The sequence below is a fragment of the Tupaia chinensis genome, unplaced genomic scaffold (genome assembly GCF_000334495.1).
Source record: "Tupaia chinensis unplaced genomic scaffold, TupChi_1.0 Scaffold000290_1, whole genome shotgun sequence".
Taxonomy (NCBI): domain Eukaryota; kingdom Metazoa; phylum Chordata; class Mammalia; order Scandentia; family Tupaiidae; genus Tupaia; species Tupaia belangeri.
The window spans coordinates 3,178,475-3,195,636 of NW_006159775.1; the positions used below are offsets into that span (position 1 = coordinate 3,178,475).

Genomic DNA, 17,162 nt, shown 5'->3' on the forward strand with positions numbered 1-17,162 from the left:
ACACACACACACACACACACACACACGAAAGTTTCCTCTTGACAGAAGTTATTTGCATTTTTTAAAAAATTCTACATCCTTAAGAATGCTAAGAAACACCTTAATGACTCAAAATTTTAATATATAAATTAAACACCCAAGTAACCACAAAAAGCAACTGGAAAACTGTCTTTTTGATTAAGTTGTGTTATTTTCTGAAACATACAGTGGCAAGTTCCTAACGTTTGGTGGCTGAGGAAAATCCTTGCTTATCCCTATTTATTTTGCCAGGTATGACCTTTGGCCAAAAAAACAATCCCTCCAAGGAATTAACTCTAAATATAATCCATCATTAAAGCCATGATTTCTCTTTCATTTGTAAGTCATAGTACACTAAATTTACTTGTTCCAAGTTACACAACCACAAGCTTTTCGCCCTCTGGAATTTTCCATTCAGATGGCATTTCCAATTCTAGAAGGGAACAAGAATTCACTAAAATAATTAAGACTCAGTTATTTGAGGCTTTTTTTTTTCTCAATTTTTCTTATGTAATGCATGTGCAATACTGTAAGGCTTTGAGATCACCATTTGTCTTAAAATTGAATACATAATTTTAGTAAGTTTTCAAGAAGAATGCATAATTTCTTTTATTAAAAAAGTTGAAATGCATACAGATAGGAAGTCTGATCATCAACTGGTGGTCATTAGGTCAAAGTGTTTATGACAACTGAGAAGATTTTAAACTGAGGGCTAATGATCCAAGACACTCCTCCCTATAAATATGAAAGAATCGAAAAAATGTTAAGAAGGCCACAACTATTTTCCATTACCATATACTATGGAGTAAAACCACAGATATGCTTTTCTTAAAGAAAAATGTCATTGTTTATTCCTAATAGGGAATCGCTGTTAAGACATCTGAAAACATTTAGAAGGCAAAGGGGTCATTCTTCTATCCAACACCCAAATCTAATTTTGTTTACCTTCACATGTGATAACTTAACAGACACACTACGCAGGACAATACAACTTACTTTAAGAGCATAGAGGCCTGACTTTCCAGGAATTTTGAAGAATGTTCCATCCCCTATTCGAGTGTTAGTGTGAAGCATAGCATTCAGACAGGCTAATGGAGAAGTTCCACTAGAAAATAAAAATGTGAACAAAATGAAGCAGTTTGAGGTGTAGCTCCTGTGGCAAAACTGTCCTCTGAGTTGCTCTTAAAAAAAAAAAAAATCTTGCATGCCTTTTAAAAATATCCTCCCAATCCCAAAAACATCTACATTATAATAACAGGCCAGTCTAGTTTCACCGAAGTTAATGGAATGCATCTGTCTGTCGTATAGGATTCAAGCAAAAAGTCTCCTGAATTGAAATTATGCTTTTATTTATAAAGCAACCAATACTACATGTTAAAGAAACCAAAGCCAAACATTTCTGGAGTATTATTTTATAAACAACATCACAAAGCCTGGGTTTTTAAATATTACAGACAACTTGACGGTTACACTTCAATGATCAAAAAAAAAAAAAAAAGAAGAAAAACAAGTTCAAGGGCAGTCCCACCCCATAGGTTGAAAAGCAACAAAAGAATAATAAGAATCCAGGGCAGGACTGATTTGAAATTATAAGTATTTAAGTTACTTGCAGGATTGCATTTCTCACATGGCCAAATAAGAATAGGTATCTGTGTTTATATCTCTGATACAGCTTCTACAATGACATCCTTTACGCAGATACATCAAATTTTAAAAATATGTAGTGGGGGATTATGCCCAGTTAATAATTAGTTCTAGAGGAAAAATACAAGTGACTGAATTATGAAATCTTTTTTTAAAGAAGTCAAACAGCACTAAACTATTGACTAAAATATCAAAGCATATACATACAAACATTACTGAATGTATGCATACACTTGAAAAGGTGTTTATGACATGTATTCATATTTTTTTAATTACTTTTGTCTTTTGTCTGCAAACTTAATAATTTTGCAAGCTAGCATTTAGAGTAATAGTTATTGCTTTCATTTAATTAGGTTTCCAAATGTACTGTACTTCCAAACATGCTATACGATCACAATGTTTGACCAAATCAGTTTTGATTAGAAGCCCTATTCCACTCTACTTGCCACTTATGGGCATTTAATCCAGACTATCCTCTGACCAGAAACCCTTTAAGATAGTATGCTTTCAAACTATGAATTTGGAGGATAAAAACATATTTTTATGTAAAGGTGTTCTGAAAACCAGGATTGTCAAGTCTCTGACTACAAAACTCACCAATAAAACAAAAAAGGTTCAAGGTGCTGAGTTGCCAGAATATGGTTAATAACAAGTCAGTATATATATACACATCATAATCATAAAGGTTTATAAGTATTGTAATAATATGAACCCTCTTTATTATTTTAGGAAGCAGCTTCCCTGTGCCAACACATAAATATGATTCCATTGGGCCTGACAGGGAACAACAGTCTTAACATAAATTTGGTCATAGAACAATGGTGTTGTAACACTGAAGCACACATAGTAATAATGCTGTGTGCTTATGCAATATCTTTCCTCATGAAGCTCTTACAAGCTTACTGACTACATTTCATTATTTTCCCTCACAAAAGATTTTTACTCATATTTAAAGTGGGCCCAGGAATACCTATAAAGTAAAATATATTCATCTCTCTGGAAATGTCTCTCCATGAATAAATTCCAGATAAATAATGCAAGACATTTTATACTGAACACTGCAAAATATATATTTTTACATTATGCGCTTTAGGTAAAAGTATAGAAAATTTGAAGCTATGAATGATTATGCCAGTTTGGGAGTTTTAATTTTGTGAAACTGTCAGCAATACAGATTTCCCATAGGGAGTCAGCAAGAAGATTTTAACAGAAGTAAAATAGACTCTCCAATACATAAAATGACACTCTGTCGACTTTTTAAAACATAGCAATAAAATTGTCCACCTAACATGAAACCTTATCATATTCTTCCTTCTCTTTATTCATGAGATCCTAATACCTATGAGTCTAAGAATTTAGCATTGAAAAATTCAGATGTAAAGGCAACTAAGAAATACTGAACAATAATATCAACAAAAGTTACATTTTCTTTCTAAAGTACAGTAAACCAAGGATAATTAGAGAAGATAAATTGACTACTATAAGTAGTAGTTTAATGCTATGTTTGCTCTAAACCTACGTAATAAGCACTTGGTTTTATACAAATAATAAGCTCTATTGTACATGAATATATTATTAAACAATTTATTAACTCAATAAGCTCAAGATTTACTATGGAAAAATTTTTAATATGCAATTCACAATCACATCACAATATGGCTCTGAAAGTATTAATGACTGCTGAATTTCCCAAAATCTTTTCAAAACACACATGACATTTGCTTTATGTCAAAACCATACATTTGCATTTTAGCAGACTAAGAAAATATTTTGTAATCAAATGTAAGTTTTCTAATTCAAATCATGTGCTCATTAATCATGTCGTTTTAAGTATATCCCATGCTATTCTTTTTTTTTAAGAGAGAGATTTTTGCTGTGGGAGATTTTTGCCAAAGCCACAGAGGGAGATAGAGACAGAAAGTGAGAAAAGGGGGATGGCCATGCCAGAATCCCTTCTCCTGCAATCTCCTCTCTGGATTTTGGGTATGCATGTACACACGGCCAACATGAGTTTCAAGTCAACAGATCCGGGACTCAAACCACAGTTGACCATATGGGAGTCCAGTGCCTTAACCACTACGCTTCCTGCTAGACCTTCCCTTGCATTTCTTTTTGGGAAAGAGAAAAACTGACTATTCTTGTCTATTTTATTTAAAATAAACGTAAAAAGTATCAAAAGCACTAGCTGCATACTAAAAGGTAACTGATTCATCCAATAAAAATACACATAAGGAAATATAATTTTTTAAATCTTTTGTACCAGTTACTTACTGCTATTATTTTCATCAATTCCATAAAGCTTAGAAAACCTGGACTGTTTTTTTCCCTAAAGATATGTATGTTTTAATTAAATGCTACTGAACAGGAATAAATAAAAACTTATTCATATATTATTATATTCAGAAAAAAAATAATTAACAAAATATACGACATTAGCAAATGTGTACACATACACTGAAAACAGTGATTATGGTGAGTTGAAAGATGAAGCAAATATGTTTTAAGTTTGTATTCTTAGATAACATGCACACATTTTGCATAGTATTTATTTTTAATATATTCCAAACATCTTCATCATACTTAATGCAAAAGTTAATCACTTCACAATTAAGAAGTTCTGGGGACCAGCAGTTAGTGTAATAGCTATGTCTCTAAATTCCCATGTAGTCAACCATGGTTCAAGTCCTGGACCTGGTGGCTTAAACTCACGCTGGTCACATGTGCGTGCGTGACCAAGATCCCAAGAGAAGAATGGAGGAGAAAAGATTGCAGCATGGCCATACCCCCTGGGGGGTGATTTCTCACTTCCTGTCTGTCTTTGTCTCTCGCTGTCTCTCGCTATCTCTCTGGAGAGTGCACGTGCCCTGTAGGAAAAACCTCTCCAAAAGAAAAAAAAATTAAAAAGTTTTGCAATAGAAATTTTGCAATAGCATATGTATATAATTTTGTATGAGGAAAACATACATAGAAAATGGAATTAAAATATTACTTAATTTTAAATAATTATTTTTAAATTTAAATAATTTTATATTTAGTTAAAACATAGTTTATTTTGCTGCAAGAAAAATTTGAAATCCATACATAATATATATTTTCAGTGAACTTATGGGAAACTTGTCTTATGTGTACATAAAGTAATAAAACATCAATGTTTTAACAAAAAAATTTCTGAAATGTCAAAAGTTACTTACTTTCTAACAAGATGAATTTGAAGAACCATGACATCCCAAAACAAAGGAAAAGGAAAACAGAAAAAGAGAAAGAAAAAAGAAAGTTAGTTTTCCAACTTAAAACACAATTCTTTATCTCACTATTTCACAAAATAGGACAATACACAGGAAACACACCAAAGTCTTAGATTTAGCTACCTATGGAGAAGACAGGAGAGAAGAACGTAGCACTGGGGTAAAAGGTTATTTCAACTTTCTTCCCCAATATGAGATTTTCATTTTATTTATAATGCATGTGTATTTCCATATTATAAATATAGTTAGAAGTGAATGAACAGAAAAATATTTGCTCCAATACTTTTCTTTCTTCCATCCTCTATAATTGGGCCCTTGCCTCTACACCTGCCAGGGTAGATATACAGCTTATTCTACTTGTTTGTTTTTCCCCCTAGACCGGAGGGTTGTGGAACCCTCCTGGTTTGTTTTCATTTCCCACAACCCCTGAAGCAGAACAGGGGTGGAATTTGGAGGCAGGGGAGCAGGCATAATTTAAACTGTCTAGACATCAAAGAACCCCCAGAGACACTTTGCAGAGTCCCAGTGCTGTGCAAAATACAGAAAACCGTTGTTTTTATACCACCAAATTACTGATGGAACACACGAAATTTTACTAATAGTCAATATGCGGTGAATGCATATGCTCTCTATTTAAATCATCATAAAAACCAGAAATTCCTGGGAAATGAGGTTGGAAGACTATCTGCAAACATGACAAAGAAAATATCATAATCACGAGCCTCGACTCCTTTATTTGTAAAATAACAATGTTTTACAAGACAATATTTAAGCAATCCGAACTTTAAACAAATTTATTGTATTATTGGATCTTGAAAATTTTAGATGGAAGCTATTTTCTGTAATCATTAATCTCATTTTTCAAATATGGAAATATTGAAAAATTAACCTTGTACAATGTAAGTCCAAAACTTAACACATGCAACACCCAATTATTTAGCATTATTAGACAATTATTGTACCAAATACTACTACTATAAATTAATATAAAGAATTATAAATTGTCTTCTTTCAAAAAAAGAAATAGCTTCCTTTAAGTTTTTCTAGCTAGTTCTGCATAAATACCTTAATTATAAAAGATATATATTTTTAAGAGTAAATTATATTGATCTTTGGGGTACAGGTAATATTCAAGCTCTTGATACAGAAACTTTGTGTGTTTACTTTGTGAAAATTAAACTGTTTACACTTAGGATTTGTGTATCTAGCTCACACTTCACAAAAATGTTTCTAAAATGTTAAAAATAATATACTCTTGACTTTGTCTATTTATTTAGATATTTAATGAATGCTCCTACTTGTGGAGAATAATGAACTATTCTTTTTCTTTCTTTCTCTCTCTTTTTTTTTTTTTTAAAGATATTTTTCCTTAGGGTGCATGAACTCTCCAGAGAGAGAGCAACAGAGTCAGTGAGAGGGAAAATGAGAAATCATGCCCCAGCGGAGATGGACACGCTGCAATCTCCTCTCCTCCTTTCTCCTGCCAGGGTCTCGGGCATTCACGCACACATGCCTTACTTGATTTTCAAGCCACTGGGTCAGGAACTTAAACTGTGGTTGGCCATGTGGGAGTGCAGCAATGTAATTGCTATGTCGTCTGCTGGCCCCAAGAATGAACTATTTTTATCAGTGAATGAGAATAACCTCTAGACACACAGTGTCTTCCAGTTGATAAATCAATAACCTAGACAATTAAAAACTACTCTGGAAAATAAGGCCAATCTAATTCCCTACTCTCGATAACTATCACTGGTATTCGAAAGAGCGCCCTCTAAAATTACTAAAAATAAAACCTTAGAAACTAGAATCTCTCATATATAAGGAAAATTGTTATATTTGTTGTGTTTTGGGTTCTGCTATAGGGCGTGTACACTTGTCAGAGAGAGACAGAGAAAGAGAAAAAGTGAGAAATCACACCTTATACTGGGAATAACCATGTGGCAATCCCTTCTCCTCCAGTCCCCTGTTGGGAGATCTCTTTTTAAAAATTACACCTGCCTGGAGTGATTTTTTATGCCACTGAGTGTGGGACTCAAACTACCCAGTCAGCCATGAAAGATCCAGCACCTAAACATCCACACCACTTGATGGCCCGTAACAAAATGATTTTAATGGGGACCAGCAGTTGGTGTAATAGCTACGTTGCTGGACTCCCATGCAGTAGACCACAGTTCGAGTCCCAAACCTGGCGGCATAAATTCACACTGGCGCATGTACATGTATACCCAAGATCCCAAGGGAAGAAGGGAGGAGAAGGGATTGTGGCGTGGCCATCCCCAGGTGGGTGATTTCTCGCTCTCTGTCTCTGTCTTTCTGATGAGAGCACATGCCCTATAGTAGTAAAAACCTCTCCAAAAAAAAGAGAAAAGATTAATGAACACTAACATATGAGAAATAATAAAGATTGGAGTTTAGAAAAATAAAAAATCAAGACAACCTATCAGCTCAAATAAGAGATGGGTGATACTTCAAAGGAATATATTTTGTTGATTTTTACATGAAGATATTATATGATTTTTGAATATTGAACATGTCTTTAAGATAAAGTTAGAAATGTAATCCTGTTCCTTTTTTCTTACTAGGTGGGAAGATTGGGGCAACATTTATTATCAAATAACATGTTATGCAAATTAATTCTCAAATTTAGAGACATAATTCTATACTCCAAATCTCAATGTGTGTTTTTTGTTGGGCTTGAAAAATACAAAAGATATTCTTAGAAAATAAATAAACTTCAGACAGTGAATTCAGATTTGTTAGTTTGTTTTGCTGTAGGATATGTGCACTCACCAGAAACAGATAGAGCTAGAGAGAGAAAGAAAAAGTGGCAAAACACCCCCTGGGGGAATGACCACACTGCAACCCCTTCTCCTCTTAAGATTTTGGGCATGCATATACATGCCCCTAGTGTGATTTTTAAGCTGCCAACTCCACGACTTGAACCATGTGACCCACCATATAGGTTCCAGGCAACTTAATCACCATTCCACCCAGCTGGCCCTCTATGCTATTTTGAATAATATCATTACATCTGTTTGAGTCTCACTCTTATTCATAAAATGATACACTATAGTGATTCACACAGCCATACCCACTAAACTGTCCTTTGGTTTTAGGAGACAAAAGGTTCAAAACATTAATACAAAGAAAGAAGTTTGTTTTAGACTGATTTTAAAATAGGATCTGTAAGTAATTTAAAAATCACCCTGTGTGGAAACCAGCAGTTAGCATAATGGCTATGTCGCTGGACTCCCACGTAGTCGACCTCGGTTCACCTCCCAGACCCGGTGGCTTAAAACTCACGCCGGGCGCGTGTGCGCACGTGCCCAAGATCCCGAGAGGAGAATGGAGGAGAAGGGATTGCGGTGTGACCATCCCTCCTGGGGGGTGATTTCTCCCTTTCTGTCTCTATGTCTCCCTCTGTCTGTCTGGCGAGCTCACGTGCCCTATAGTGAAAAAAACCTCTCTAAAAAAAAATCACCCTATGTCAGTGTAAACCAAAGTGTATATCCTCTATAATAATTTTTGAAGACCCCCCCCCAACAAAAATAGGAGGTGAGGTGGTTATCTTTGCTAATAAAATTCAGAAAAGAACCTGCACATGTATAGCTAAATTCTGTCAATGGCTCTATACAACTACGCAAGTCACGACGTGCCATATTACCACACTATACTAATGAAGGCAGTAGAGTATAATAAACCAGACTACAGAGCTGGTCAGTCTGAGTTCAGCTGAGGTGGGACCATTTACTAGCTGCATCGTATTAGCCTCGACCTCTTGAGGTCTTAGATTCCTCATCTACAAAATGTGGACAATAAAATTCAGTATGTCATAGAAGACAATTCTGAATATGAAATGAGTTAAAATATGTGAAGCATGTGGAACTGCACCTGGCATCTTGTGCTCAAAAACTGTGAGCTCCTGATATTATTAACACTACCACTACTACTCAAAGAAACCAATGTTTAGGAAAGGCACAAAGTGGGACCAGCAGATGGTATAGTAGTTACATCACTAGTCTCAGATCCGGACACTTGAAACTCTCACTGGGTGCATGTGTGTGTGAGTGCCCATAATCCCAAGTGGGGAATGAAAGAGAAAAGACCATGGCATAGCCATCCCCCTTGGAGGGTGATTTCTTGCTTTTTATCTCTGTTTTTTTCTCTCTCTCTAGAAAGTGTAGTGTACACACGCTATAGCAGAAAGAAGAAGAGGTACGAAGAATGGCAAATGGAAAGAAACTGCTCCAGGTAAGATTTTGCTTAACTTCTCATTTCAGTTCCATCACTTTATCAAAAATAAACGAAGATATATGGGAAAAGCAGTTAGTGTAATGGCTATGTCGCTGAACTCCCATGTAGCCGACCGTGGTTTGAGTCCCAGACCCAGTGGCTTAAACTTACGCCAGGTGCGTGTATGTGCGTGGCCAAGATCCCTAGAGAAGAATGGAGGAGAAGGGATTGTGGTGTGGCTATCTCCCCTGGGGGGTGATTTCTCACTTTCTATGTCTCTGTCTCTCTCGGTTTTTCTGGTGAGCGCACAAGCCCTATAGCAATAAAACTTGCAAAAAGTAAATAAATAAATAAAGACATGGACAAGAATACACATAGTATTTCACATGTGGATAGTACTGATAGCAAGGCATAACTTAGTAGAGATATAGTAAAATGATGGGAACAAGTATCTATTACTACAGTTACAATTCATTGATCAACTATCTGTGTTCCTTATAGCGGGATAAAATGTAAACATGTTGACCACTTTCACATATTGTGACTGAGACTCAGAGATTAAGAATCTAACTAAAGTTCCAAAAATGACAAAGTGATGAGCTAAATTCCAAATTTCAATCTGATTCCAAACCCCATATTCTTTTCTCTAACAAACAATCTCTCTCCATAGAACTGCCTCCTCCACTTAATCTACTTGAAATACCAAAAGAGAATATTTCACACTTGAAGGAAACACACAGAGAAGCCAGATGCTGCTCAATCATAAGGCTGTGGGCCTCAACTTCACTCAACACTGCATTCGGCAATGACTTCCCTGAGGCAGATTGCAAATATTTGAAAGACGTAGGCTGCAGAAGATGACATTGTTGGTTATTGTCCTCAAGTAATACTACTACCTATGAAAAGCAAGAAAGAACTCACAAATAGGGTAGGAAATTTGGCTTCAAAATTGAGATACCTCTTTGTAGAACTGGTTCATTAGGGAAAAACATAATTCATTCATTGAACAAACATTTACTAAGCAGGCTACGCATGTCAAGCTAATCTTGAAATAAATTTACATTCTAATAGTGCTTTATACACAATAGAAATGTAGGCTGAGTTGAACTGAATTTTGTAAATATATATGAAATGACAGGGGATTCAGGAGAAAGAGAGCCTTGAGGTATATTACCAAAAATAAAAAAAAAATTGGAACTTAAATGTTATCCTTAGTTTATTTCAAGGAAACAACTGAAATGTGTGATCACATATAGATTTCTTATGTCTGTGAACCATGACCATAGATGGCTATTTAGACTTTATACTATCCCTTTCTAACTCTGCAACCTCAAAGGAAATATATACAGATTTTGGATCAAGAAATATCCTTCCAAAATGAAATGGCAAATTTTATAGAAGGGTTCTCCAAATGGTTTAGGAAAGATGCATATTATAAAAAAAAAAAAAAGTGCATGAATTTCGAAATTCTTTTGCATGAAAATATGAAAATAAACTCATTTTAATTCCATTTTCCATAAAATTTTTGAAGTCCTTTCATATATTTAATTAAAAAGAATACACTGTAATTATATCTAGTATGCTAAATTAATTTCATACTAAAATATAAATGTCTATATTCCTCTTGTAGCTAGTCATACTCTTCCATCTTGTTGGCAATGGTCAATACTACACCAATTCCACAATTTTTTCCATAGGCTATTAATACCAAGTGATGCTCCAAAAACATTTTTAAATAAGCTTGGTAAATGCAGCATGCTGAATTCTCTTCCAGCAAACTTACCAAATATTAAATAGATTGTATATAGATTGTGTGTATACACACACACACACACACACACTTATATATATCTTTCCATATATCTATATAGAGAAATATATATGTATATATTAGAGTCTCTGAAAAGACCTACTTAAATCCATGTTCTAGAACCACAAGTAATAGAAGAATCCCCCCCACCATCATGTTCAGCAACATTTATTATGATACACTAAAAATAAACTTAAGGAAATGCTATACTACATTTTTTATGTGATCGGAATCACTAGGGAAAAAGTACCTAGCAATCATCACTCTCAAGAATGTTTAATTGGGGAAACAGCAGTTAGCGTAATGGTTATGTCGCTGGACTCCCACGTAGTCGACCGCGGTTCACGTCCCAGACCCGGTGGCTTAAAACTCACGCCGGGCACGTGTGCATGCGTGCCCAAGATCCCGAGAGGAGAATGGAGGAGAAGGGATTGCGGCATGACCATCCCCCCTGGGGGGTGATTTCTCTCTTTCTGTCTCTATGTCTCTCTCTGTCTGTCTGGCGAGCGCACACGCCCTATAGCGAAAAAAACTCTCTCTCAAAAAAAAAAAGAATGTTTAATTGCATTATGCAACTTTTAAAAGATTATTTTAAAGGTATGCAACATCGGTTTCTCTGTGAAAAACACAGTGTGATAATCATTTTCCCACGTAAATCACAGAACTGAAAAATAAATCTAGGAGTTTCAAATAGCAATGAAACATTGAAAAACAGTACCCATCCATGTATAATTGAGAATACTATATATTTGAAACATTACATCACCCAAGAGATGACATACCTCACATGAAACATATCTTGTCTCCCCACTAGGGCAGATCTTTCTCCTGACACTCTATCGCCCATTCAGTAATAGGTACAAAACTCTTCCTCATCACTCAGGAAATTGGAACTTAAATGTTATCCTTAGTTTATTTCAAGGAAACAACTGAAATGTGTGATCACATATAGATTTCTTATGTCTGTGAACCATGACCATAGATGGCTATTTAGACTTTATACTATCCCTTTCTAACTCTGCAACCTCACAGGACATATATACAGATTTTGGATCAAGAAATATCCTTCCAAAATGAAATGGCAAATTTTATAGAAGGGTTCTCCAAATGGTTTAGGAAAGATGCATATTATAAAAAAAAAAAAAAAGTGCATGAATTTCGAAATTCTTTTGCATGAAAATATGAAAATAAACTCATTTTAATTCCATTTTCCATAAAATTTTTGAAGTCCTTTCATATATTTAATTAAAAAGAATACACTGTAATTATATCTAGTATGCTAAATTAATTTCATACTAAAATATAAATGTCTATATTCCTCTTGTAGCTAGTCATACTCTTCCATCTTGTTGGCAATGGTCAATACTACACCAATTCCACAATTTTTTCCATAGGCTATTAATACCAAGTGATGCTCCAAAAACATTTTTAAATAAGCTTGGTAAATGCAGCATGCTGAATTCTCTTCCAGCAAACTTACCAAATATTAAATAGATTGTATATAGATTGTGTGTATACACACACACACACACACACACTTATATATATCTTTCCATATATCTATATAGAGAAATATATATGTATATATTAGAGTCTCTGAAAAGACCTACTTAAATCCATGTTCTAGAACCACAAGTAATAGAAGAATCCCCCCCACCATCATGTTCAGCAACATTTATTATGATACACTAAAAATAAACTTAAGGAAATGCTATACTACATTTTTTATGTGATCGGAATCACTAGGGAAAAAGTACCTAGCAATCATCACTCTCAAGAATGTTTAATTGGGGAAACAGCAGTTAGCGTAATGGTTATGTCGCTGGACTCCCACGTAGTCGACCGCGGTTCACGTCCCAGACCCGGTGGCTTAAAACTCACGCCGGGCACGTGTGCATGCGTGCCCAAGATCCCGAGAGGAGAATGGAGGAGAAGGGATTGCGGCATGACCATCCCCCCTGGGGGGTGATTTCTCTCTTTCTGTCTCTATGTCTCTCTCTGTCTGTCTGGCGAGCGCACACGCCCTATAGCGAAAAAAACTCTCTCTCAAAAAAAAAAAGAATGTTTAATTGCATTATGCAACTTTTAAAAGATTATTTTAAAGGTATGCAACATCGGTTTCTCTGTGAAAAACACAGTGTGATAATCATTTTCCCACGTAAATCACAGAACTGAAAAATAAATCTAGGAGTTTCAAATAGCAATGAAACATTGAAAAACAGTACCCATCCATGTATAATTGAGAATACTATATATTTGAAACATTACATCACCCAAGAGATGACATACCTCACATGAAACATATCTTGTCTCCCCACTAGGGCAGATCTTTCTCCTGACACTCTATCGCCCATTCAGTAATAGGTACAAAACTCTTCCTCATCACTCAGGACTGAAACATGTCTCCAGGTATTCCAATTTTTCTGCCTCCACAAAGTTTATTCTTAAATCCTTTGCTTCCTATCATCATAACTTACATAATCTTTACCTCACTCACAAGAAGATAATTTGAAAGCCCCTACCTGTACCCGCTGCCTTCACCATCCACTTCCCCAGGCATCCTATATACTTGTACCAGGTTTTCTCTTTGAACAAAAACATACAGCTTTGGAGGCCATGCCATTCACTGGCTTTCATTTTTTTTAATTAGTAGTTTTTACTGCCCACCAAAGGAAACACAACTCCTCAGGTAACCTTAGGGTCCCCCACAATACAGTTGGCACCTACTTCATCTTCATCTTCTGATTATCAGGCCACTCTTCTATAACCTGGTCCAACTCAGTAAATCACCATGCCTTTATAATTTTGCATCTCTCTGCATCGACTCCTATGAAACTCTATGCCTGAAATCATCTCCCATGTCTACCATGTTCCACTTTGGCACTCAAGATAATTTTTCCAAAGGATATTTTAACTACCAGTTGTATGGTGAAGCCTTTTCTGAGCCTGGGGTATACTCCCTTCCCATAGAACAATCACAACAGTTTGCATATTGTTCATAATTTCTTCAAAATTTTTCCACATCTGATTATCTTGCCCTTACTATTTACAAGCACCACTCCTCAGGGGATAGACATATTTTATTTTACCTTTTAATTGCCTGACAGGGCACCTCAATGTACTCAGAGGATGCTCATTGAAATATATTTAATCACTGCTAAAAACTCGTTACACTCATGGTTGTATGAACATAAAACACCTGCAATGATATCACCAATATTCCTTTTAAACCCATGGCTGCAAACATGTCTGTCAACACTCTGTACACCACACAGGCTGCAGTGATCATCTTATATTTGCATGTCCTGCATTCCTTTCTTCTAGGAATTTCCTTAGTAATGTGATTCTAGCAAAGCAGTCAATTAAATGGTCTTGATTTCCCCCACTGGGAAGACTGGCCAGAATAAACTACCTCCATTGTCACAGTAATAACTCAATTGGTGGAAGCTTGAGTATCTTTTGGAGAATTCATAGAGAAATAAAGAGACAGAGCCTACATTACTTTTGGCAGGAACACCAGCTAAACAGACACAAAAAAGATTAGTTGATGCCTATCTTTGCCTCCAGAAGGCCAGCGCCTGCTGAAGAAAGCAGAGAAAATATATAGAAAGAAAAAATGAACAAAAATGATATCACCTAAACTTCTGCATTTTCTGGTCATGTAAAGATCATCCTGTTGGAGGTCTAAGTTAAATAAACCAGTAAATCCTCTGCTAATTTTATTTTTGAGACTGGGCTAATAGAGAATCCTAAGTGACTTGTGCCAGCTGACTTTTTTTCCTAGGCCTCAATTTCCTCACCCACAAAATGATGAATTTAAAATAAGTTTGTTTTAAGGCTCTATGAAACTCTTTTGGGTTAAGCTTTCAAAGGCAATTATTAATAGTTTGACTATTCCCTTTCTAAAGTTCATCCGAGTAGACTGCATGTAGCCCTCATCTCAATCCCCCCAGTTCTCTTTCCTTCCTACTAATTTTTCAAGGTCTTCTTGCTTTCACCTCTTACAAACACTAACTGCCTCTCCATAAGGATTCTCTCTCTACTTGAACAGACATCACATCCTGTCCTACTACTGTAGTATGCAGTTCTGTGCACCTAAAACCCTATCTCTCAATGGCAAATAGCTTCTTGAGGACTGTTTTATTATTTTATTTTTATTGCCAAAAGGAATGTGTGCCTGCCAGAGTAAGGAGGTGAGTATATTGAAAGCAGCCCTTAAGGGGCATGGTCACACCACCATCCTTTTCCCTCCATTTCTTCATCCAGTCATAATTTGAGACAAGCATGCCGATGTGCCCAGCTTGTTTTTCCAGACACCAGCACCGCCATGTTGGATCCTTGAGCTCTTAATGCACAAGTCTTCACGTGATGCATAAGCCAGCCAAAGAAATCTAATTTTAGTAACAATCTTTCATGTTTCTCTTATAGGGCCCTGCCAGACTTCACACTCAAAAAACATTCTGGGCTTTTCGGTAAGCCAGCAATTCACAATTTACAAAATAGAACAACATTTAAAGATGGGAAATTCCAACTGTTGGCTGTGAACGTTCAGATATGGTAATTATGAAATACTCTAGTAAAGATATAAATTAATATAACCAATTTGGAAAGACATTATGCAACATTAATAGTGAAAAAAAATGTATATATATGAATGCTCTACAGATTAGCGAATCCACTTTCTGGTATAGACCACAGAAAAACTCACCCACTTTCACAAAGAGCCATTATTATGGGAAAGAAAAATATAAATTATTGGATCATCAAGAAATGTCATGATACATTTTTCTATGAAAAAATGTGCCATGACTTTTCTGATGACCCAATAAATGTTCAATAGGTTATAGCTATAGATATAAATATACTTTTATGTATATAGGCAAAGTAAAAGTGTGAACATCTGAACTATAATAATACACTGAAAATCTATGACACTGGTTGCCTCTAAAGAGAAGGAAAAGAAAAACCAAAGGAAATTTCACTTTCCACTAGACTTTAAAAGAAACCTGAAGCAACTTTGACACCATGTCTGTAATTGTTAAACCCAGCTAGTCTTAGGTGATATATGGATACTTTGCTGCGTTTTCAAAATTTTTCAGAACAGAAAAGAGATTATTCATTGTTATTATCCTTTTTACCTTAAATTTGGTTTCTTTCTATCAGATTCTCCTCTTGATGTAATATATGTTAATGTTTATATATTTTTTACATAAATATGAGATGAAAAATATAAAGGTATATCATTACACCCAGTTAAAAGTAAATGTTCCTTTCAACTCTCCTCAACACCATTTTGCTGCGCAGCAGTACTGACTAGTAAATAAGTTTCATGTTTCATTCTAAATCTGTTTTTTGTTTGTTTTTGGAGAGGTTTTTGCTACAGGGCGTGTGCACTCACCAGACAGACAGAGAGAGAGACATAGAGACAGAAAGCAAGAAATCAACCCCCAGGGGGGATGGTCACATCGCAATCCCTTCTCCTTCATTCTCCTCTCGCGATCTTAGGCACGCTCGTACATGCGCCCAGCGTGAGTTTTAAGCCACCGGGTCCGGGACACGAACCACAGTCGACTATGTGGGAGTCAAATGACATAGCCATTACACTAACTGCTGGTTCCCTAAATCTTTTTATATCTATATTCACATATATGCATATGCCCAACTCTATGGCTTGGCATTTTTTATGTATTTTCAGTACAAGTGGGAGCATTTAATACATAATGATAGGCATAATTTTTCTGCTTAATATGACTTGGAGATTAAGATTTTCCTACACAACATCTTTTTGCTCTTAATGAGTGACAGATTTTTTTTTTTTAATGTGCCATACGGTATATGTACTTGCAGAGAGAGACAAAAAGAAAGAGAAAAAGTGAGACAGCACCCCTTCATGGGGTAATCCCTTCTCCTCCATTTCTCCCTCTTTTTAGAATTTTTGGTATGCATGCACATGTACCCTTGCTTATGAATACCCTGGGTCCAGGACTTAAACTGTGGAAGTTGAACCTGTGGGATCCAGTTGTCTTAACCACCATGCCATGGGCTGGTCCATATAGAATTCTGAATGTTTATAATACTCACATAATGCTCTAAAGATTGTATATAATAAATACACTGTCTTATAATTTAAGTACTTAATTATAGAACTCTTAGTTTGCATCTAATTCTAACTATTAAAATAGTGTTACAATATATAGTCTTCTATACATTCT

General features: G+C 35.5%; 1 protein-coding gene across 1 annotated transcript in view; it reads right to left on the bottom strand.

Annotated features, from left to right (window-relative positions):
* ASXL3 (ASXL transcriptional regulator 3) overlaps positions 1-17,162 on the bottom strand; it is a 170,149-nt gene that overhangs the window by 122,874 nt on the left and 30,113 nt on the right. Inside the window, exon 4 of the mRNA XM_014588632.2 lies at positions 1,015-1,123. Within this exon, the coding sequence (XP_014444118.2) occupies positions 1,015-1,123 (109 nt within the window). The remainder of the gene's footprint in view (positions 1-1,014; positions 1,124-17,162) is intronic.